The sequence below is a fragment of the Macaca thibetana genome, chromosome 6 (genome assembly GCF_024542745.1).
Source record: "Macaca thibetana thibetana isolate TM-01 chromosome 6, ASM2454274v1, whole genome shotgun sequence".
In the NCBI taxonomy this organism is placed as follows: domain Eukaryota; kingdom Metazoa; phylum Chordata; class Mammalia; order Primates; family Cercopithecidae; genus Macaca; species Macaca thibetana.
Genome location: NC_065583.1, coordinates 144810811 through 144836624, shown reverse-complemented (window position 1 = coordinate 144836624; position 25814 = coordinate 144810811). Strand labels below are relative to the sequence as shown.

General features: G+C 36.5%; 1 protein-coding gene across 6 annotated transcripts in view; it reads right to left on the bottom strand.

Annotated features, from left to right (window-relative positions):
* Positions 1-951: 951 nt before the first annotated feature.
* NNT (nicotinamide nucleotide transhydrogenase) overlaps positions 952-25814 on the bottom strand; it is a 100026-nt gene continuing 75163 nt past the window's right edge. For all 6 annotated transcript variants that reach the window (XM_050794861.1, XM_050794863.1, XM_050794860.1 and 3 more), the window contains 3 exons: positions 6191-6309; positions 3706-3821; positions 952-2184 (listed from right to left, as the gene is read on the bottom strand). In XM_050794861.1, coding sequence (XP_050650818.1) covers positions 2035-2184; positions 3706-3821; positions 6191-6309 — 385 coding nt within the window. In that variant the 3' untranslated portion in view covers positions 952-2034. The remainder of the gene's footprint in view (positions 2185-3705; positions 3822-6190; positions 6310-25814) is intronic.

The window sequence follows — 25814 nt, the reverse complement described above, 5'->3', positions numbered from 1 at the left end:
GGGGCCTATCATGGGGAGGGGGGAAGGGGGAGGGATTGCATTGGGAGTTATACCTGATGTAAATGACGAGTTGATGGGTGCTGACGAGTTGATGGGTGCAGCACACCAACATGGCACAAGAATACATATGTAACAAACTTGCACGTTATGCACATGTACCCTAGAACTTAAAGTATAATAATAATAAATAAATTTTAAAAAAAAAAGAAATTACATATACAAAAATCCTTTAAATATCCTAACCAATAAAGTAAAATAAAATGAACAGAGCATGAATTTTCAATTCACTTAACACAATTGATGACAAAGGATTGGCAAATAGCAAAGAGTAAGATCATACTAAGTAAAAATATATGTAAATTAAAAATGTTACTATGACAAAAATAAATTAATAAATCCAAGTATGATTATTTTTAGTTTAAACTAAGTGTAGGAACTACCTTTTCAAGAAATCAAAATTGCTTCTTTCTAGATATAGCTATGACTACTTTGAGAGAAGGAAAAGGGCAGGAATAAAGATGGTGTTTACTTTCTTCTAATGGAATATTCATGATATAATTAAGCCCTGAGTTTACTAGTGACCTAAGATCAATTAACAAATTGCATTTATCACTTAAAACTTTAAAAAAAGTCTTTTCTGCTTTACCACACACACATACACCCCCCCACACACACCCACAGATCTTAATCTCAGGCACAGCCAAATAGAAACTGATTATAAAACCAAAAGATACTGTGTGTTTTAAACTCACTAAACACGAGCATTACAGTAACAAAATTTGTACTACTTCTTTTTCTGGTTTAGAGATTGTCTTTCATGTGTTAATAATTTTTTGAGAAACTTAGTATCAAATTAATTACATAGACAAATAATCTGAGTATTCATCACACATTCACCTATATTTAGAGCTTTAGGCACAGTAGCAAAGTCACAAAGAAAATCTAGACTTGTATAAAAAGACATGATCTTTACTGGTGCTTAGATGAACAAAGAGGTAGCAAAAAAAAGCCACCATTTCTCTCAATTACATAAGACCTCAAAACATACACTGATTTGAAAGAAAATCCATCCCTATTATAAACAGTGAAGACAGATTAATGTCATCTATTTCATAGTAGCGGGTCTTCCTTTGATATTTTTAACAGGCAGAAATATTTGATTTTACTCTTTTGTCACCAGAGATAATTGCTACATCACTTGCCAACACGATGAACTCATTTTATTAGTCAAATGTTGAATTCCACTCAAGTGCACTTAATACAGTACTACACATTATAAGTTGATTGAAATTAAAGAGATCTCCAATTAGAAATGGGATTTTCTAAAATACAACTATTACTAATTTTCAAGTTGTATGTTTCATTGGTGTTCTAATGAAACATATAAAGCAAATGATTTGTTTCCAGCATCTCTGAAAGATTATTTAGTCCTTTAATGTATTAAAATATTAGTGAGAAAATATGCCCTTGAAATATAGACTCTGAGGTACAGTTTAAAAAATTAAAACAGATTTGATATGGTTAATTCAAACTGTGGTTAAATTGCAAGGGGACAGCTCAGAAGTTCATAAAAGTTTCAAATTAGTCACATTTGTTGAAAAAAAAAACACAAAATGCAGGTGCCTGCAATGTTTACATTGTGTCAGATATTTCAGAGCCATGTATAATGTTAAGTCCTGAAATCCTAAACACTTAGTTTCTTAAAACATTTCTGGTTACTGAGGAGGCATAAAAAATCCAACAGGATTACATCTAAAATGAGGCTGTTCTTTCTCCTTTTATAAAATATTTTTGATTCCTAACACAAAAAATATGCACAGAAAGACATTTAGAATTTTCAATCCTTTTTTAAAATTGAGGGATCATTGCTTTTGAAAAATCTCTCTATACAGTATTTGCTTTGCTTTCTTCAGTCTTCCTTTTCTTCCAAGAGCTTTGCTACAGATGTACATCACCATGTATACTGATACTTTATTTTCCTGTTCCCACAACTGCAGAGGTGGCTTTATTAGCCAACAGCTTGATCCTTAATATTTACTTCTGATAGGATTCTCTAACTTTTGCCTGGAGCGCATCACATGTTTTCTTAGCATCACCTAGAAGCATGGCCGTGTTAGGTTTGTAGAAGATTGGATTGTCCACTGCAGCATAGCCAACGCCCAAAGACCTCTTCATAACAATCACCTGAGAACCAGAGATAAAATGACATAGTGTATTTAACAGACCTGTCTAGGACATGTTAGGCACACAAACATTGTTCTTCACTACCTTTGAACAAGGCATGTACCACTACTAATTATTTAGTGCAGGGACTTTACACAAGAAGTATTTTTAACATATGTTTACATTGTATTAACTTTAATACTTAAGTGTGCCCTTATTCTTATATCCATTAGAGAAAAAGTCATGTTAATAATTTATCTCTGAGTGACAAGATTACAATTATTTTCTTCCTAGTGCTTTTTTCTCTATAAAGACCATGTACACCATTTTCTAGTCAGCAAAATAAGCATTTTTCTATGAATGTGCTAAAGAAAACAAGTTTAGTGCATAAGTTTCCACTACAAATTGTAAAACAGATGAGGTTGAGTGGGAAAACTATGTTATTCTTTTCTATGACTTTAAAGTATATCAGAAAGTTCTAGGATAAAAGCCCAAAGAGCAATCCAGCTTCTCACAATAACAGAGCTACTAACTACAGAATGTTCTTAGAAATCAAAATGGAAGATGTAAGTCAATGTATAATATTGACAAGTTATAGACATTTACAATGACATGAGTTATGGATGTTGCTGTCCTGCTGAATATCAAGTCAGTTCTTAATGAAATGAAAAGCTTTTCTGTGGTCTACTAGGACATGCAATCTATCAAAAAATAGAAGCAGTGCAAATGTATTCTTTTTCTTATAGCATTAGTATAGTAATGCACTTCACAAATTCTCAAATATTGACTACTGATACAATTTTTCATACACCCATGTACAAGTATATTTTATGTCTACTCACTCATCACAAATACTAAGTTTTAAACTCCCATATTTACAATAAAAAGAAACAAAATTAAATGGAAATGTACATTATTATGATTTTTTAAATGCAGAGGAGTCTCAGTAGTGGTAAAATGTGCCTACTGCTGACGTAGAGGAAAATTTACAAGCCTTTGAGTTATCTAAAATCTAGCAATTAGCTTTTTCAGAAGTAATATACATGAATGAAGCTTGCTTCCTTATGCCACGTTATTGTTTGGATTTCTAAATCACCTTCCTGCTAGACACTCTATAACAACTTATAAATTCCCTTTCAGAAAGTTAAATGAAAAAAATATGCTCATCTTGGTATATGATGGCAATTGATACTGACTCACTGTCCCAGAGGGAAGCCATCTGCTTCACAGGACTCAATCTGGAATTTAGCCAGACTCATTACAAAAGCTCACAGCTCTTTTTTCAGCTGTGGTTACAGATTTTGTTAATCCACCCACATAATCTCATCTGGTTCTACTTGTGATTAGGGCATTCACTCAGTTTCTCTGGTGGCCAGAGAACAGACAGAAGCTGGACATAGGAAACTGGGCCCTAAACACGCTCTTACTCCTGGACCTCCTAGAAGGCATCATCATTTCTTATCAAATGATCAAAGAAAGTTCTGCGTGTATATTTTAAGTAACCTTTGATTATCAGAATGAAATACAAGACTGAAACTTTACCTGCTTTGATTTCCAGACCTCAAGGACTGGCATGCCTGCAATAATAGAGTTGGGATCTTCTTGAGCTGCTGAATTAACAGTGTCATTAGCTCCAATTACAAGGACCAAATCAGTATCTATATAATAAAAGAAAAAAGAAAGAATACAAAACTCAAAGGGTCACTTTTACATATTTTCAGACAAATTATAGTGATCTTTACTTTATAATAACAATAACAAAAATATAGGATTCACACTTGTGCCAGGCACTTTACAAGGAACTTTATCAGAGAGGTGAAGCAACTCAGCCAATGTCACACAGCTAAAAAGCAGTAGGTTTTGCATTTGAACTTGACTATCTTGACTACAGCCTGCATTATTATGCTTCTCCCCTCTCAATAAATCTCACTAATCTGACTTTATAACCCTTTTTTGATCTCAAAATGATCTTGCTATAGTGTCACATGATTTTATGAAATTTGCATTCCACTTTCAACCTTTAAAATGACCACTTAAACCTCAAACTATAAGAATCGAAGAAGAAAACCTAGGAAACACCATTCTGAACATCAGCCTTGGGAAAAATGTATGACTAAGTCCTCAGAAGCAATTGCAACAATGCAATAATTGACAAGTGAGACCTAATTAAACTAAAGAGCTTCTGCCTAGCAAAAGAAACTAACAAGAGAGTAAACAGACAAGCTACAGAATGAGAGAAAATATTCACAAATTATGCATGCATTGGACAGAGGTCTAATATCCAGAATCTATAAGGAACTTAACAAGCAAAAAAAACACATTTTAAAAATGGGCAAAAGACATGAACAGACATTTCTCAAAAGAAGACATACAAGTGGTCAACAAACATGAGGAAATGTTCAACATCACTAAACATAAGAGAAATGCAAAGCAAAACCACAGTGAAATTACTATCTCACACCAGTGAGAACGGCTATTAACAAAAGTCAAAAAAATAACAGATGCTGGCAAGGCTGTGGAGAAAAAGGAACATTTACACACTGTTTGTGGAAATGTAAATTAGCTCAGCCACTGTGGAAAGCAATTTGGAGATTTCTCAAAGAACTCAGAACTCCTACATGACCCAGCAATCCCACTACTGCGTACATATCCAAAAGAAAACAAATCTTTCTACCAAAAGACACATTCACTAGCATGTTCATTGCAGCACTATTCACAATAGCAAAGACATAGAATCAACCTAGGTGTCCATCAACAGTGCACTGGATAAAGAAAATGTGGTACATATACACCGTGGAACACTACACAGCCATAAAAAAGATGGAAATCATGTCCTTTCCAGCAACATGGAAACAGCTGGAGGTCATTATCCTAAGCAAATTAACACAGGAACAGAAAACCAAATACTGCACATTCTCACTTATAAGTGAGAGCGAAACACTGGGTACTCAGGGACATAAATATGGCGACAATAGAACCTGGAGACTACCAGAATGCGGTGGGAGGGACATGGGCAAGGGTTGAAAAATTGTGGGGTACTATGCTCACTACATCTAACCCTCAGCATCCCACAATATAACCATGTAACAAACCTGCACATGTACCCCTGAATCTACAATAAAAGTTTAAAAAAGATACATAAAAATAAAATAAGATAACCCCTTGAGATACAGTCTGATGTCTAATAGACAATGGTCTCAAAATCTGCATTAAAGTCATGTCCATAATTCCTGGAACTGGCTGGTGTTACACATAATTTAACAACAATGGTATCTGAAAGGGACATAAAATTAAAATGGCCTAAGTTTTCTCTTTAAGAACTGCAATATAAACTACCTTAGAATGTTGCCAAAAAATGCCATGTGAATCTAGACATACACATAATTTCATTACTTTTTCTAATAAACAGCATTTTTTAAGTTTACAGTGGATATTTGCCAGGGGGAAATGGTTTAATTTTAACAAGCATAGGCTTGGGCCAAATGTCATTACCATTCAACATCTACCCTATGACAGCTATAAAGTACAGCACTTTATCTAGGGAAATTCTAGTACTTTTTAAAAAGAAAAGAAAGAGAAAACTACTTCACCAGTCATACATTAGTACAATCGGAAACCAGTAAAATCTCAGAGACTGGCAAGAATCAGACACTAAATTGTCAACAGAAGCACTCATGAATGAAGAGCCTGAGGTTGAGTAACAAGCTGCTGAGAATCAGGATCTGGATTCAAAAGCCAGGTCTGCCCAGATCCTCAGTCTTCAGTATTTCTACACTACACCCCAAGGTTTTCACCATCCTTCAGTTCTTCACAGGGGAGAAAAATTTACCTGTGCTGTTTATGAATCTTTTGTATCTTATTCAACACTATCTTTCACTTATTTAATTTCAACTGAATATCTACCAGGTATAAGTTCTTTTTCATCTGACTAGTCAGTCTTCACTTAATCTACAATTTATATCCCAAATCTACACTGCTTTATTCATAGTAAGAATATTTAAACTTCACCATTGCCCCCATCACTTACCTGGAAAATCATGGTTGATCTCATCCATTTCCAACACAATATCATATGGCACTCCAGCCTCAGCCAGCAGCACATTAAGCTGACCAGGCATGCGGCCTGCAACTGGGTGAATTCCAAACCTAGACATGAAACAAATGAACAGCTGGCTTTACTTGACAGGACATAATGTACAGAGACCCCAATATCACCTCTAAATCTGCACACTTTGTTCTTTGCACCTCTGCTTTTTTCTGATACTATCTGATCTCTACAGAATGAAACAGAAGTAGTCCAGATATATAGTCAATTTACAAATATTGAAGTTGAAGATTCGGTATCTTAGTGTGGAGAAACTATAACTTTCCTCAGAAAAATAAAAGCATAACTTTGGAGCCAGACTCTTCCATATACGCTTGTAGTGCAGTGAACTTCCAATAATGTTAATAAATAATATCACCTTACATTTAAAAAGCATTGTGTTCTCTCATACTTTCTGGTAAATATTGAATCTTTAAAAACCTATTCACCTAGCCTGGAATTAAATGTTTCCCATGAAAAATCAACATTATTCTATCAAAAGCTGACTTCACATTCAACTTCAACCTCTTTGTTCAAAGGTAGGGAGATGACTGGGCACGGTGGCTCATGCCTGTAATCCCAGCACTTTGGAAGGCCAAGATGGGCAGATCACTTGAGGTCAGGAGTTCAAGACCAGCCTAGCCAACATAGCAAAACCCCATCTCTACTAAAAATACAAAAATTAGCCAGGCACAATGGCAGGTGCCTGTAATCCCAGCTACTCAGGAGGCTGAGGCAGGAGAATCGCTTGAACCCAGGAGGAGGAGATTGCCATGAGCTAAGATCGTGCCACTGCACTCCAGCCTGGGTGACAGAGCAAGACTTTGTCACAAGCAAAACAAAAAAGGTAGGGAGGTAAAATATTGTCATACACACGATGTTAAAGCCTACAGCCACTCAGAGAATGATATAAAGTACTACTCTACATCACAGAAGACATGTGATGGGAACACACAGGAGCATCTAAAACACAGAGTGGGTAATACACAAGCAGAGCTCTACACTTAGGGTAAAGGACACCAAAGCATCAAGCAACTTCTTTTGACCACAGATATAATAAGGTCTTTAAAGTTTTTTAATCCAACTTCTTGCCCAGTATTTATCTGTCTCCACAGTACTAGGAGCAGTGTGTGGCTCATAGAAAAGGTTCCATAAGAAGTGAATGAATTAATGAATGAATGAGTCCAAAAAGAAATGCAGTTTATACTATATCTTGGAAGAGATCCATCCAGCCTCAGCTTAAATACCTTCAGTGACCCTTCTAAGGTCTAATCCATTACTAGACTACATATATATATACACAGACACACACACATATGTGTGTGTGCAAGTATGTGTATATTGTGTATGTATGCATATATATTCATATAGTAATATATTCATTCATATACGGTAAGTCCTCACTTATCCATAAGTTCTTAGAAAGTGCAAATTTTTAGAAAGTGCAACTTTAAGTGAAACAAGATATAATGAAACCAATTTTACTCTAGGCTAATTGATATAAACAAGAGTTAAGTTCCTACAGCATATTTCTGGCCACAAAAGTATCCCCAAACTTCTAAATAAAAACCAAAACATTTCTAATAGTAAACATTGAAATAAATGTGAGCTATACATACAGTTAGGAAAGTTAATAAGATCAAATACGATAATTATTTACCCAAGGCAGGAATCAGATCCGGACAGGACACCATCTCATTACAGTGTGCACTCCCAGACACCCACACTCACTCAGACTGGGACCACGTAGACACACCAATTCACTTAACATGAACGTCTTTGAGATATGAGAGGAAAGCAGAGAATCCAGAGAAAACCCATGCAGGCATGGTGAGAATGTGCAGACCCCACAGTGACAATAGCCCCAGCTGGGAATTGTTTTTTTTTTTCTCATCGAAGTGGTAACAAAATGATACTGAAAAAAATGACATTATTTGAGGATTTGCCATATATATATTCATATATTAATATATTCAGTCTTAATATATATTATGTAATATATAATGTATACATATTAAGCCAAAGATAAATAAATTATGTGTGTGTGTATATATATATAATCTCTTGGGTATATATATACCCAAAGAGAAACTCCATCTCATTGTTTTCCAAGGTCTGTAGTTGTGCCATCTGGAACCATAATGAATCTACAACCTCTTTCATTTGCAGATTCCTGCCAGCTATCCTAGTGATATGGTTTGGCTGTGTTCCCACTCAAATCTCATCTTGATTCCCATGTGTTGTAGAAGGGACCTGGTGGAAGGTAATCGAATCATGGGGGCAGATCTTTTCCCATGCTGGTCTCATGATAGTGAATAAGTTTCACAAGACCTGATGATTTTATAAGAAGGAGTTTTCCTGCACAAGCTCTCCTTTTTTTGCCTGCCACCATCCACGTAAGATGTGACTTGCTCCTCCTTGCCTTCCACCATGAATGTGAGACCTTCCCAGCCATGTGAAACTGTAAGTCCATTAAACCTCCTTCTTATATAAATTGCCCAGTCTCAGGTATGTCTTTATCAGCAGCATGAAAATGGACTAATATAGTAAACTGGTACCGGGAGTAGGGTACTGTTGAAAAGATACCCAAAAATGTGGAAGCAACTTTGGAACTGGGTAACTGGCAGAGGTTGGAACAGTTTAGAGGGCTCAGAAGAAGGCAGGAGAATGTGGGAAAGTTTGGAACTCCCCAGAGACTTGTTGAACAGCTTTGATCAAAATGCTGATAATGTTATGGACAATGAAATCCAGGCTGAGGTGGTCTCAGATGGAGATGAGGAACTTGTTGGGAACTAGGGCAAAGGTGACTCTTGTTATGTTTTAGCAAAGAGAATGATGGCATTTTACCCCTGCCCTAGAGGTGTGCAGAACTTTGAACTTGAGCAAGATAATTTAGAATATCTCACAGAAGAAATTTCTGAGCAGCATATCATTCAAGAGCTGACTTGGGTGCTGTTAAAGACATTCAGTTTTAGAAAGCAAACACAGCGTAAAAGTTTGGAAAATTTGCAGCCTGACAATGTGATAGAAAAGAAAAATCCCATTTTCTGAGGCGAAATTCAAGCCAGCTATAGAAACTTACATAAGTAATGAGGAGCCTAATGTTAATCCCCAAGGCCATGGGGAAAATGTCTCCAGGGCATGTCAGAGACCTTTGCAGCAGCCCCTCCCATCAAAGGCCCAGAGGTTTAGGAGGAAAAAATGGTTTCATGTGCCAGGCCCAGGGCCCCTCTGCTGTGTGCAGTGTAGGGACTTGGTGCCCTGTGTCCCAGTCGCTTGAGTCATGACTAAAAGGGGCCAAGGTATAGCTTGGGCTGTTGCTTCAGAGGGTGGAAGCCCCAAGCCTTGGTAGATTCCACGTGATGTTGAGCCTATGTGTGCACAGAAGTCAAGAATCGAGGTTTGGTATCCTCCGCCTAGATTTCAGAAGATGCATAGAAACACCTGGGTGCCCAGGCAGAAGTTTGCTGTGGGGGTGGGGCCCTCATAGAGAACCTCCTCTAAGGCAGTGCAGAAGGAAAATGTGGGGTTGGATCACCCACATAAAGTCTCTACTCGGGCATCACCTAGTGGAGCTGTGAGAAGAGGGTCACCATCCTCCAGACCCTAGAACAGTAGATCCACCAACAGCTTGCACCACGCACCTGGAAAATCTGCAGAAACTCAATGCCAGTCCATGAAAGCAGCCAGGAGGGAGGCTGTACCCTGTAAAGCCACAGGGGCAGAGCTGCCCAAGACCATGGGAACCCATCTTTTGTATCATTGTAAGCTGGATGTGAGGCATGGAGTCAAAGGAGATCATTTTTTGAGCTTTAAGATTTGACTGCCCCACTGGATTTCAAATTTGCATGGGGCCTGTAGTCCCTTTGTTTTGGCCAATTTCTCCCATTTGAAATGGGTGTATTTACCCAATTGTATCTAAGTAACTAACTTGCTTTTGATTTTACAGGCTCATAGGCAGAAGGGACTTGCCTTGTCTCCTATGATACTTTGGACTGTGGACTTTTGAGTTAATGTTGAAATGAGTTAATACTTTGGGGGATGATAGGGAAGGCATGATTGGTTTTGAAATGTGAGGATATGAGATTTGGGAGGGGCCAGAGGTGGAATGATACAGTTTGGCTGTGTCTCTACCGAAATCTCACCTTGAATTCCCACGTGTTGTGGGAGGGCCCCAGTGGGAGGTAACTGAATCATGGGGGCAGGTCTTTTCTGTGCTGTTCTCATAACAGTGAATAAGTCTCACGAGACCTGATGGTTTTATTAGAAGGAGTTTCCCTGCACAAGCTCTCTTGTTCTGGCTTGCTACCATCCATGTAAGATGTGACTTGCTCCTCCTTGCCTTCTGCCATGATTGTGAGGCCTTCCCACCCATGTGGAACTGCAAGTCCATTAAACCTCCTTCTTTTGTGAATTGCCCAATCTCATGTATGTCTTTATCAGCAGCACAAAAATGGACTAATGTACCTTGGATTCTTCCTAAGCAAAACACCCTCAGTCCTTTCAAATATTTAATGAATGACAGACTTCCTGACCTACTGCTGTCCTAGTCATCGTATCCTATATTGTCAATGCCCAGCTTCAGTCTCAGTCCCTCAAAGTGAATACAGTGTGCTAGACATGATCTAGATGCATAAGGTGCAGTAAGAAAACCATATCCTCACATCTTTCATTGATAAAGCCTAAGTCTGTATTAGCATTTATGGCCACCACAACACAATGCCGCCTCACACAAAAATTATGATCATTTAAGGTGCGTTGTTATTTTTCACATGAACTGCTGCCAAGCCAGGTCTCCCCACTCTTCATATAGGCACATCAGGGAAGAGGTTAAAGAGCACAAGACTTGACCCTTTCCTGAAAAGAAGACCTGAAAAGAGCTATAGATGGCCATTTATTTTGCCCAGGTAAGTAAGAAATAGTTTTCTACATCTTTAAAACTAATAATGAAGACCCTAAACTACTATTAGAGGTCTTTTAATTGGAGGAAAAATATATCAAATGACAGATATTCTTTTTTTTATTATTATACTTTAAGTTCTAGGGTACATGTGCACAATGTGCAGGTTTGTTACATATGTATACATGTGCCATGTTGGTGTGCTGCACTCATTAACTCGCCATTTACATTAGGTATTCCTCCTAATGCTATCCCTCCCCTCTCCCTGCTCCCCACAATAGGACCCAGTGTGTGATATTCCCCTTCCTGTGTCAAAGTGATCTATTTGTTAAATTCCCACCTATGAGTGAGAACATGCAGTATTTGGTTTTCTGTTCTTGCGATAGTTTGCTGAGAATGATGGTTTCCAGCTGCATCCATGTCCCTACAAAGGACAAAAACTCATCCTTTTTTATGGCTGCATAGTATTCCATGGTGTATATGTGCCACATTTTCTTAATCCAGTCTGTCACTGATGGACATTTGGGTTGGTTCCAAGTCTTTGCTATTGTGAATAGTGCTGCAATAAACATACGTGTGCATGTGCAGATATTCTTTCTTATCAAATATCTCTATACACACAAACTAGAAAATCTAAAAGAGTTGAATACATTCCTGGACACATACACCCTCCCACTGAACCAGGAAGAAACTGATTCCCTGAACAGGCCAATAAAGAAATTGAATCAGTAATAAATAGTCTACCAAACAAAATAAAGCCCAGGATCTGATGAATTGGCAGCTCAAATCTACCAGATGTACAAAGAAGAGCTGGTACCATTCCTACAGAAATGATTCAAAAAAACCGAGGAGGAGAGACCCCTCCCCAACTCATTCTATAAGGCCAGCATCGTTCTGACACCAAAATCTGTCAGACACACACACACACACACACACATAAACATACACACACACACACACACAGACTTTATCGTTGATGAACATTGATGCAAAAATCCTCAACAAAATACCTGCAAACTGAATCCAGCAGCACATCAAAAAGCTAATACACCACAATCAAGTAGGCTTCATCCCAGGGATGCAAGGCCAGTTCAACATATGCAAATCAGTAAGTGTGATTCATCACACAAACAGAACTAAAGACAGAAACGACATGATTATCTCAATAGATGCAGAAAATGCTTTCAATAAAACTCAATAACCTTCATGTTAAAAACTCTCACTAAACTAGGTATTAAAGGAACATACCTCAAAATAATAAGAGCCATCTATGACCAACCCATGGCCAACATTATACTGAATGTGCAGAAGCAGGAAGCATTCTCTTTGAAAACCAGCATAAGACAAGGGTGCCCTCTTCTCACCACTCCTATTCAACATAGTAATAAGAGTCTTTGCCAGAGCAATCAGGCAAGAGAAAGAAATAAAGAGCATCCAAATAGGAAAAGAGGAAGTCAAACTATCCTTGTTTGGAGATGACATGATTTTATACCTAGCAAACCCCACAGTCTTGGCCCCAAAGCACCTTCAGCTGATAAACAACTTCAGCAAACTTTTAGGATACAAAATAAATGTATAAAAATCACTAGCATTCCTATATACAAACAACAGCCAACCCTGGCCAAATCAGGAACATAACCCCATTCACAAGTGTCACAAAAATAATAAAATAGCTAGGAATACAGCTAATCAGGGAAGCGAAAGATCTCTACAATGAGAATTACAAAACAGTGTTCAACGAAATCAGAGATGACACAAAAAAAAGGAAAAACATTCCATGCTCATGGTTAGGAAGAATCAATATCACTAAAGTGGTCATACTGCCCAAAGTGATTTACAGATTCAGTGCTATTCCTATCAAACTACCAATGACATTCTTTACAGAATGAACTGGAAAACTATTAGAAATTATTATAAAACTAATAGAAAAAACTATTTTAAAATTCATATGGAACCAGAAAAGAGCCCCAATAGCCAAGGCAATCTTAAGCAAAAAGAGCAAAGTTGTACCAGTACCATGCTACCTGACTTCAAACTATATTACAGGGCTGTAGTAAAACTACAGGGCTGTAGTAGTAAACTATATTCTAAAACTATATAGTAGTAGTAAAACTATATTCTAAAACTATATTCTAAAACTATATACTACAGCCCTGTAATATAGTTTGAAGTCGGGTTGCATGGTACTGGTACAAAAACTGGTACAAAAACAGACACACAGACCAATGAAACAGAATAGAGACTCCAGAAATAAGGTCACATAACTATGACCATCTGATCTTCAACAAAGCTGACAAAATCAAGCCACGGGGAAAGGACTCCCTATTCAATAAATGGTGCTGGGATAACTAACCATACACAGAAGATTGAAGCTGGACCCCTTCCTTGTGCCATATCCAAAAATTAACTCAAGATGGATTAAAGACTTAAATGTAAAATCCCAAACTATAAAAATCCTGGAAGACAACCTAGCCAATACCATTCTAGAGATAGGAGCAGGCAAATATTTCATAATGAAGACACAAAAAGCAATTCAACAAAAGCAGAAATTGATAAATAGGATCTAATTAAACTAAAGAGTTTCTGCACAGCAAAAGAAACTATCAACAAAGAGACAGCTTACAGAATGGGAGAAAATGTTTACAAACTACGCATCTAATAAAAGCCTAATATCCAGCATCTATAAGGAACTTAAACAAATTTACAAACAAAAAAAAACAAACAACCACATTAAAAGTGGGCAAAGGACATGAACAGACACTTTTCGAAAGAAGACATACATATGGCCAATAATCATATGAAAAAAAACTCAACATCACTGACCATTAGAGAAATTCAAGTCAAAACCACAATGAGATACCATCTCACATCAATCAGAACGGCTATTACTAAAAAGTCAAAAAACAACAGATCCTGGCAAGATCGCAGAGAAAAGGGAATGCTTATACACTGTTGGTGGGATTGTAGGTTAGTTCAACAATTGTGGAAAACAGTATAGCAATTCCTCAAAGAACTATACACAGAACAACCATTTGACCCAGCAATCTCATTACTGGGTATATACCCAAAGGAATATAAACCATTCTACTATAAAAAACACATGCATGCAAATGTTCACTGCAGCACTATTCACAATAGCAAAGACATGAAATTAACCTAAATGCCCATCAATGAGAGATTGGATAAAGAAAATGTTGGTACACATACAGCCACCAAAAAGAATAAGATAATGTATTTTATGGGAACACGGATAGAGCTAGAGGCCACTATCCTTAGCAAACTAACACAGGAACAGTAAACCAAATGCCAGATGTTCTCATTTAAGTGGGAGCTAAATGATGAGAACTCATGGACAAAAGAGGGGAAGAACACACTGGGGCCTACTTGAGGGTAGAAGAAGGGAGGAGGGAAGGGATCCAACAAAAATAACTATTGGGTACTAGGTTTAAAACCTGGGTGATGAAATAATCTATACAACAAACCCTTTGAGATGAGTTTACCTATATAACAAACCTGCACATGTACCCCTGAACCTAAAATAAAAGTTAAAAAAAGAACTCCTGTTTATATAATTTTCCATCTAGGTAGGGCTGAAAGATTCAACCCTCTAGTCACATGTTCTTTACCTCTGGCAACTAGCCCCTTCCTGAAGCTATGGGGCTAGCCCTAACTAGCCAAATTCACTTTAATAGCATAAACTCAGGTATAGTTGACAGGGTTTGTTGTGAATAACAAAAGACGTCCCCAACAGGAAATTCCAAGGGCTTTATAAGCTTTTTTATGTCAGGAATGGGAGACAAAGACTAAATAGGTATTTTTTATTAGCACTGATAGCAAGTAAAAATGAACTGCACAGAATGAACTATTAATACTCCAAGATTATTTTAAAAGGAATCCAGCATCTCTTCCTTCAGTGGGTTGTTGACAGTTTTACTTAAGTGAGAATAAATTAAAGACATTCATTAGTTTTAGGTGGTTATCCAATCTCACCATCTTAATGCAGGTTTTAGGTTCTTCAATCATGAATTATTCTATAATTTTTGGCAACATTAAAGACAGTTCAACACGTAAGTGAATTTTTTTTAATTCTCTAGAAACAAGATTGTTTATTTTTTTAACCAAACATTGCTATTCTAATGTCATCATCTGTGCCAAACCAGAGTTTCAATCACTCCTGACAACAAATGAAATGAGGCAAAATACTGACAATTTATGTTCATACTCTTCATGTAGTAATACAAGCTATATTCAGTACTACCACAGCTGTTTTCAAACTGCTCCAGAGAAAACATTTCCAAAATGTTACATGGATTCTTCTGCTGAGATCTCTACTTTAAAAATTTAATATTTTACAGTGGCAATAAGAAAATATTTGGAAAAAATTTTCTCCAGCAATCAAAGTGCATGCTCATCAAATAAGAGGCATTTTTCTAAACCTGAAATCTAAACATAAATATCTTTTTATATGCAGGTTTAAGCATGAAAATTAAAAACAGATTTAGAAAGAAAATGCATTATATTGAAATAACCAAAATATACTCCCAAGCCTACTGATGGCCCGGAATTTGAGAAAAGACATGATGAATGGAAGTTTCCAAGGTGCCTGAGTTTACAAATAACCATCACTGTTTTCATCAAGTTCCAGACTTTTAACTTTGTCTTCTATGGTGGAGATAGCTGAATAATCCCTCAAGTTCAGGAACAATAAAAAAAAGCACTAAGAAAAAGATAACACATCCAGAAAAAAAAAAATAAAGCTTACTTAAGTATAATAACAATTCAATTTTTTTTAAAAAGAGGAAAGGGCTGAATTTGTGTAATCTTTGCATATGTGAGAAAGAAGGATGCACACAAAGCAAAATGCACAAAAGTGACACATATATATGGCTTTAAAGGCACGTATGACACAAAGTGTTTAAAAATAAGAAAGTTATTTGAATATCAAAATAGAAAGGATAGTAATAGATTATAACCCCGTGCAGAAAGTGGGAAACCAGGAATCAATACTGATAACAGATTCATAGGTCAGTAAGAAATAAACACAGAAAGAAAGAAGCACTCTCCCTTACAGTGGTAGACCATGAACTGATAAATGTGATGGGGTTTTTACATGACCATTTTGCAATCATCATAATAAAGATTGGTACTGTAAAAATCATTAGCATGGCTGGGCATGGTGGCTCACACCTGTAATCCTAGCACTTTGGGAGGCCGAGGCAGATGGATCACCTGAGGTCAGGAGTTCGAGACCAGCCTGGTTTAGTAGAAACCCCGTCTCTACTAAAAATACAAAAATTAGCTGGGCATGGTGGTGGGTGCCTGTAACCCCAGCAACTCGGGAGGCTGAGACAGGAGAATTGCTTGAACCCAGGAAGCGGAGATGGCAGTGAGCTGGGATGGCGCCACTGCATTCCAGCCTGGGCAAAAAAGCAAAACTCCATCTAAAAAAAAAAGAAATCAGCACATGTTCAGTCTAGGGAGTTATGTTTGATGAAGAGCAAGATATTTGCATGGTCTTAAAGACAGCTCAAAGCAGTTTGCCCCTGTTCCCTTACTCTTACCTCAACTGAGAAAGAAAAAAAATTAAAACTTTTAGTGCTTTCTCTGATAGCTACGTCAATGAAAACTGATCTATAATCAGAGAGTAGTTGTTAGAAATATTAACCACCTGTACACTTTGCTGAATGGGCATTTAATTATGTGGACAGAGTCCATATTTTTGTTTTCTCCCCAGATAACAATTCCTTGTAAATACCTAACAAAATAGATTTTACCAAGTTTAACATCCAAATCTCTGCCAAGAAGAACTTACATTGAAACTGTAGTTTATTAATATGTATTTTACTGCACTGTTTGGTGGACACAGGTACTGACAATACCTTAAGTCAATGTTCTGACGATTTCGTGAACCAAAGAAAGGCACAGAGATTGTGCCCCAACAAAGGCAGAGATCCTATAATTAAATTTTAGGGCCCTAGCATTTGATTATTTTTGAATAATAGAACAAAATCATTTCCAAAAGAATGTACCCTAAAATAAAAAGTTTTAGATTGAAAAAGTCATTTCACTTTAACAGAGATTCTTAGTAACACATCTAAAGTATCGCATTGCATTATTAATCAACTGATTTTCTTTCAAAGTTAATGCCAAGTTGTATTTCAACTGTATCAATTTCAAATCAACATTTCAAATTAACTCAGAGACTTTTGCGCCCAGTTATTAAAGGTACTCTTCTATCACTGACTAAACCCAATGATGAAGCTAAATAACTAGATTTAGCTCATAGAACTACAGATCTAAAAGATCAGAGGGCACATGGATAAGGTTCAAGAGAAACACGAAGTACCTAAAAACTTTAAAAATAGCACACTCTGGCCAGGCACCGTGGCTCACACCTGTAATCCCAGCACTTTGAGAGGCCAAGGTGGGCGGATCACCTGAGGTCAGGAATTCAAGACCAGCCTGGCCAACATGGTGAAACCTCATCTCTATTTTAAAAAAATACAAAAATTAGCTGGGCATGGTGGCACACACCTATAGTCCCAGCTAACTCAGGAGGCAGAGGTGGGAGAATCGCTTGAACCCGGAGGCGGAGGTTGCAGTGAGCCAAGTTTGCGCCACTGCACTCCAACACACACACACACCCTTAAAAAAAATTCTGGATCAACTGGCCAGAAAAAAAGGCAAAACTGTGATTTTCAAATAAACCACAGAAGATGACCAAATATTTCTTATTTGCATAGAAGAAAAGAAAATATTCAAATGTAAAAGAAAGAATTAAATTTTTTTTTATTAAAAAAAGCTTTTTGTTAACAATTTAAAACAAATCTTTATCTAGGAAAATTTCAGGCTTCTTTTTTGTGGGCCAGAGGGAGAGAGACTCACTAATCTGCCTTCATGCGTAACTCCCAGTTCAATCCAAAATGAATCCAAGAGTATTTTACATATAACTCAAAGGATGGTTGCCAGTGGGCATGATCAAGACCGTTATGGAAGCTGGGACAGCATTTTATTTATTGAAGGTGGGGGAGGGATTTCAATACATGGTCTTACCACTAGTAAGAGCAAGAAGCAACTTAGAGGGAGTCCAGGATTTGCAGAGTAACTACATGATGTTGCCCAATCCTACAGTACTAACTGCCTCTCAAATTAATCATTTGTGCTCTTTTCAGGTGTTAAAAGTAATCTTGGACACCAAAAATGTTTCCTAATTTCCCAATCCAGATCACCAATAAGTATCTCCTGCTTCTCCCAGGCCCACCAGGCCCACTGCTCTTCCCAAAACCTAACTGATGAGAATGTAAGACTAAGAATCGCTGTTCCACATGACATTTAAAGTCTGTGTTAGTTTCATATTGCTGCTGTAACAAACTACCACAAATGTAGTGCCTTGAAACAATCAAATTTGTTATCACTTAAGAGTTCTGAAGGTCAGAAGTCCAAAATCAGTTTCCCTGGACAAAAAAAAAAAAAAAATCAAGATATCGAGAGGCCTTAATTCCTTCTGGATTGTTTTGTGATGAATTCCCCAGGTGTTCTTTGAGCTTTTCCGGGTGTTATTTGGATGTCTCGATCTCTACCAAGGCCAGGGAGGTTTTCCTCAATTTTCCCTCAAATATGTTTTCCAAATTTCTAGATTTCTCTTCTTCCTCAGGAACACCAATTATTCTTAGTTTTAGATGTTAAACATAGTCCCAAACTTCTTGGAGGCTTTGTTCATTTTTTTTTTAATTCTTTTTTCTTTGTCTTTGACAGATTGGGTTAATTCAAAAGCCTTACCTTTGATCTCTGAAGTTGTTTCTTCTGTTTGTTCTATTCTATTGCTGAGACACTCAATGCATTTCACATTTCTCTGTGATTGCTTTTTATTTATGCTTTCTATTTCACAAAAGATGTTTCCTTTCATATCCTGTATCATTTTGATTTCTTTAACTTGGACTTCACCTTTCTGTGGTGCCTCCCTGATTAGCTTAATAATTGGCCTTCTGAATTCTTTTTCTGGCAATTCAGAGATTTTGTCTGGAAAAGTCACCCTGTTCAACAAATGGTGTTGGGACAATTGTAAGCCACATGTGAAATAATGAAACTGAATCCTCATCTCTCACCTTATACAAAAATCAACTCAAGATGGATTAAAGACTTAAATCTAAGACCCGAAACCATAAAGATTCTATAAGATAACATCAGAAAAACCCTTCTAGATATTGGCTTAGGTGAAGATTTCATGACCAAAAACTCAAAGGTAAATGCAATAAAAACAAAGATAAATAGATGGGACTTAATTAAGCTAAAAAGCTTCTGCACAGCAAAAATAATAATAATCAACAGAGTTCACAGACAACCCACAGAATGGGAGAAAATCTTCAAAATCTATACATCTGACAAAATACTAATGTCCAGAATCTACAAAGAAGTCAAACAAATCAGCAAGAATAAAACAAACGATCCCATCTAAAAGTGGCCTAAGGACATGAATAGACAACTCTCAAAAGAAGATATACAAATGTCCAACAAGCACATGGAAAAATGCTCAACATCACTAATTATCAAGGAAATGAAAACCAAACCACAATGCAATACCACCTCAATCCTGCAAGAATGGCCATAATCAAAAAATAATAAAGGTTAGTATGGATGTAGTGAAAAGGAAACATTTTTACACTGCTGGTGGAAATGTAAACTAGTACAATACAGTAAGGTAAACAGTGTGGAGATTCTTTAAAGAACTGAAAGTAGATCTACCATCTGAGTCAGCAATCCCACTACTAGGTATCTACCCAGAGGAAAAGAAGTCATTATACAAAAAAGATACTTGCACACATGTTTATAGCAGCACAATTTCTGATTGCAAAAATATGGAACCAGCCCAAATGCCCATCAATCAGTAAGCAGATAAATAAAATGTAGTATCTCAGCCATAAAAAGGAATGAAACAATGGCATTCACAGCAACCTGAATGGAACTAGAGACTAGTATTCTAAGTGAAGTAACTCAGGAATGGAAAACCAAATGGAAAATTATATTTTTTCACTCATAAGTGGGAGTTAAGCTATCAGGGCACAAATGCATAAGAACAGTAATTGAGCTTTAGGGACTCAGGGGAATGGATGGGGGTGGCAAGGGATAAAAGAGTACACATTGGGTATAGTGTACACTCCTTGGGTGATGGGTGCACCAAAATCTCAGAAATCACCACTAAAGAACTTTTCCATGCAACCAAACACCTATTCCCCAAAAATCTATTGAAATTAAAAAAAAAAATTAAATTCCTTCTGGAGATTCTAGGGCAAACTCCATTCCATGCCTTTTCCAACTTCTGCAGTCTTCCCTCTTTCCTTGGTGGGGGGCTACATCACCCCAACTTCTGCTTCCACTGTCACATCTCCTTCTCTAACTCTGATCCTCCTGCCTCCCTCTTATAATGACCCTAGTGATTACACTGAGCCCACCCAATAATCCGAGAAATTCTCCCCATCTCAAAATCCTCACCTTCATCAAATCTACAAAGTCCCTTTTGCCATGTAAGGTAACATAGTCGTAGGTTTTGGGGATTCAGATGTGGACACTTTGGGATACCACTATTCTGCCTACCACAAAGCTCTCCAGTCCTGAAATTCAGTGAACAAGGACATCTATTTTAGCTACATAACCCAATATATACTTTGTGATTACTGTTGGATTTCAATTTTATATCCCTCCTTGATTCCAGCTTATTTTGTTTAATTTTATTTGTTTTTAATATTGCTTTTGTCACCTTTAAATTAATCCATCTGGCTACCATCTTGAGGCTTTAACTGAGGTATCTTGGACCAAATTAGAAATTAAGGACCTCTAAAAATATTAGTTCTTTTTGTGATGCCTTGATTAGCTGCAGACTGCATAAAGACAACGTTTTTGTTGAGCTAGTTGTAAAGGGTAAATAATTTTGAGCTAGTTGTAAAGGGTAAGTAATTACCAACATAACCATCATGTTATGCCTAATATCCCAAAGGACCGATCATTTTATATCTACTTGCACAGTAATTTATTACACTAAACTTTATGACTCTAAAGTCAGAAAAAAAAACATATGCAAGATTATTACAAGAGAATGCCAATGTTTTGAGAAAAATAACAGAATACAGTCAAATGCATAGAGATATATATGCATGCTGATGAGTCAATGCGAGTTTATAAAAAATTCTGGCACATGTAACTGGCTAATCCCCAAAGTATGTATTAAAATTAATTATATCAGACACTGGTTGGCCATGATGAGCAATTTCCCGGAACTGATGGCCAAAGCTCATCAATGTTCCGTCATCACATGAAGAATATCCAGAATTTCAACATGCAAAGCCTACCAACCTTTTAGTTCTTCTCTTTCAACTCTGAAAATTATCTTTTATTATGCAAATGCTTAAAAAAGAATCAGCTATCCATCACCATGATAAGATCCTACAGAGGAAAATAACTAAAATGAGGACATAGAAAGATCTTGCGGGCTTTCAGAATTCTTCCTTTATGCATCTACTTCTTACTATACAATAACATAACTGGTTGACATGACTGTGCTCTCCTAACTAAGAGTTCCTTGAGAATAGGAACAAACCATGTCTTATTTATCAGTTCCTGCCACTCTATTGCAGGGACTCAATTAAAGAGAGAGAAGGAGAGAAGGGGTTTTAAACAACACAATGTGCCCAATAAAGTATACTGATTTATATACTTTCTATGTCTCTTTTTAGAGAAAGGATTTGGAAAAGCAGTATAGGGTAGCAGTTCAGAGTTCTAGCTTGCCACTGCCAGGTTCAAAGCATTTGAACAATTTACTTCTGTGCACCTCCATTCCCTCACATGTACCATGGGATTGATAATAAAATCTCCTCAGAGGACTATTGAGGGATTTAAGTGATATAGTTTGTGTAAAAAGCTTTTCATACAAGGTGCTTTAGACCAACACCTGGCAGAAATAAGTGTTCAATAAATGTACACAGCAATTATCCTGTTCACATACATTTTTGTATAATATAAATGTTCATCTGTGTTTTTCAAATAAATGCATATTTTTAATAATCACTTAATATAAAGAAGCACACATTTTCACATTAAAACAAATGTTGATTTAAAGTCAACACTTACTGGGTTGCTTTTCCAATTTTTATCTTGTAAAGCAAGTAAAAATCAATAGAGTCCAATAAAAGCCAGAAATTATTTGTATTTGCAGCTACATCAAAAGTATTAAAAAACTATACAGTCAATCTAGATTGAGGCCAATAATTATCAATGTTGAGCTCCCTGGGAACTTGGTCAAAACTAACATTCAAATACTTTGATAGAGTCAAATTTCAAAAGATCATTTTTAACCATTTAACTGATATGATTAGGCAAAAATGTATTGTTTCTTTGGTTGATAGATACAACAAATGTGATCAAGTTAGGATAATCTCTTCACTACCTCGAAGCAAAAAAAAAAAAAAAAAATTCAACACTATTTGCTGTTTTCCTCTCTCAAATATGAAAACGATAAAGCCTTTCATGGAATATTAGATAACAAAAAAGCTCAGGCTTCAGTCATCAATTAAGAATAGACCCAGGCACAGTTCAAAAAAAGTAGAATAATCTACTCAAATGAAACAACCTGATCTTCAGAACCGTTTAAATTAACCAAAGAAGAATAAAAACAAATACGAGTATATACAAGAACTATTCATGAATACTGAGTATACTTGGTAAAATATGAAAAAGAAGCAATTCAAAAAGTACTATTTTTTAAAAGCCTCTTTTATAATACATGATGACATAAACTTCATTCTTTAGAGTTTTTCGCAACTTCACATTAGATTTCAGATACCACATGTTTTAAAGGGGACACAACAACAGAAATTTCCATGATCACAGACCATGGAGATAATATGTCCTGACCAGGGTACTTAACAGAAGTTTTCTTGGGTATGTGAGGCCATTAAAGAATATAAAACATTCACCACATGCATCCTACCAAAACTGTTCAAACAATGTTTTGCTTCTTGTATTATGGAAATATCCAGACCCAGTTCAGCAATAAACTATTAAGAATGTTTAATTAAATCGAGCATCCCAATTCAACAGTTACACAAAGAAACTGTAAGTACAACTGGGCCCCTTTCTAAACTATTTAGAGTACTTTTTCCATTTTGCAGCTTCTTGCTATTATAAATAGTGACAAGGATTAACAGATTTTTTTGAAAAAAGCTCTTTACAACCTTCAACAATTTGCTTACATGTTTTGTGAGTCACTATGCAAAATTTATGTCCATACTCCAGATGTTCAGAGTTACTTTCCCTTATTTTACTCTGTTTTACATTTTAAAATCAAGCTGGATATAGGACAAGGTACATTGATAGCATTTTGGAATTCTGCCTTCCCAATACTATCATCCCACAATTTTCCTAAATACGTTATGATAACCTTCTAGGAGGCTGACAAAGTAAGCAAAATACATAAACAGAAAATAAAAAAGAAGGCTCATTTGTTAAACATCTACTAACTTCTCCTGTTTTAAAACTATAAATATTTAAACATCCATAAAACGTTAATGGTTTAAACAGAACTTAAAGATCTTCCAATCTTCCAACTGCTTCTTAAGGTAGGAATTCTTCATTTAGAAATTATACCAAAAATGTTTGCACAGTGTTCTGTCCCAAAAACAGGTTGGAAATTCCACTGTGGATACAATAAAGAGTCCCTAGTATGAGCTATACCTCAAGGACCTGTGGAATTCTGTTTGTATGTGGCAGTGTTACATTCTGAGGAGGGTCTCTGGAGGTAATCAAATGATTTGTTACTATATTCAGTATTTTTTTACATTTAATTATGCATTTCACTTGTGAAAAATACGATAGACTCACTGAAAAGGCAGGTTTCTTTGGTTTATCACATGCTGATCAGAACTTCTGGTGACAGTTTTAAATCACGCTTATTAAAAGTACAAGGAAAAGGGTTTTTCTTATTAAGGAATCATTTTAGTAAGTCAGTTCTGAATAAAAATTTCCAAATCATGGTGTCAGCAGGGTAATTGTTTCTGTTAGATAAATAATCTTTAGTGGCGAAAAGGCCTGGACCAATTGGGTGGGGCTAGTCTATCCATCTGAAGGAAAATATGGTAAGAAGTGAAAAAAAAAAAAAAATCCTGATGAGGCACTTGCTGTCCACAAAAACTAATGAATGAGATATGCTGTAGAATCAACATCTCTGGTGAGGCTTTCCAGGCAAAGGAATAAACACCTAGATTTCTAAAACTATCAGAGTCCTTCTTAGAAGCAGCAGTTCTCATGAATTCACTCACACAATTCCTAGTGAAAAAAAAGTGGTCATTTAATTTCCTAGAACTTTCCAAAAGCCAGAATTAAAGAACACTTTGTACTTTTCTTTTTTTGAAGGCAAATAAGGGCTGAACTGCTACTCTGTTTCTGAATTCTGCTGTTCATCACGGCCTTCCCTTCTTCGGAAAAAAATATATATATATGAAAGAGAGCTTACGAAAACATCTCAGGGGAACAATTTTTCTAATGCTGAATAATAGACTTTGTCTTATGAATGTGAATGAGGAAATATTTGACAGGCTACAGTCACATTTTCCATCGTACATGTGGCCTGTGACTCTGAGGCCACCCAAAGAAGTGAGTAAGAAGGATCAGCTCAGATGGTCTCGTGCAAACATCAATGCAGTCCTCTATAAAACCATGTCCCAAAACTACCTTTTCCATTCTGAGGAGAGTAATTATAGATTGTGCCCAAATCTGGTTTTTCCATCGCTTAACCAAATCCAAATACCAGGCCCAGAATAGAAACCGCATGACTACTGACACTGTTTTGATTTTTAAATAGTCAACAAGATTATGAAGAATGATATCAGAAAGAATTCAATTTGCAACTAACTCTCGAATATTACATTCTGGCAGATTATAATATGAGAGATTTAGTTAAAATTATACATAATTTCACCTTTCTGTCTGAATAATTTTTATGATGCTATTGAATGGCTCTTGGAATGTAATGGCTAATGAGCTCAATAAAATGAAAATTATTTATAAGCAAGATCCTTATTTAGTTGTTCACATGAACTTCATTGTAAAAACTAAGCTCAAAGAATTTCCTGTAACTAATACCAGAACCAGAAGCCAAAAATCACCCTGATGGTCAGTGACAATGAGTTCATCAATAGTTAAGAGTTTTTTCCTCAGACCACAGGAATGCCTCTGACAAGAGTTTATAAGGAATGCGTCCTAGAGTGGTATGACCGAAAGAGGCTTTACAAAGCACCTAAAGCACAGGCTTTAACACAGTATTCTGTTCTTTCCACCATACCAATATATGCTGTGGACAAGATAAAGCCAATCTGGGATGAAGGTGGCCACTTTCTAGGAGCATAACAGACATCTTTGATCTGGGAGATTACTAGCAACTCCACACAATAGGTTGAACATAGATGTGAGTGAATGCACATACTTTCTTTGGTTTTCCTCTCTTCCATCAAAGTTTCATTCATTTGACCAGTTATACAAATAACTCATACTCACTATCCTGCCACCATGTTTTTCGAGAAGGCAGCCGCAGTGCAAAGTGCAAAGAAACACACCACATTCTTTGAGAAAACCAAAAGTGCTGGCTAATTCAAGGCCAAATAGTGGCAGCTATAATCTTGA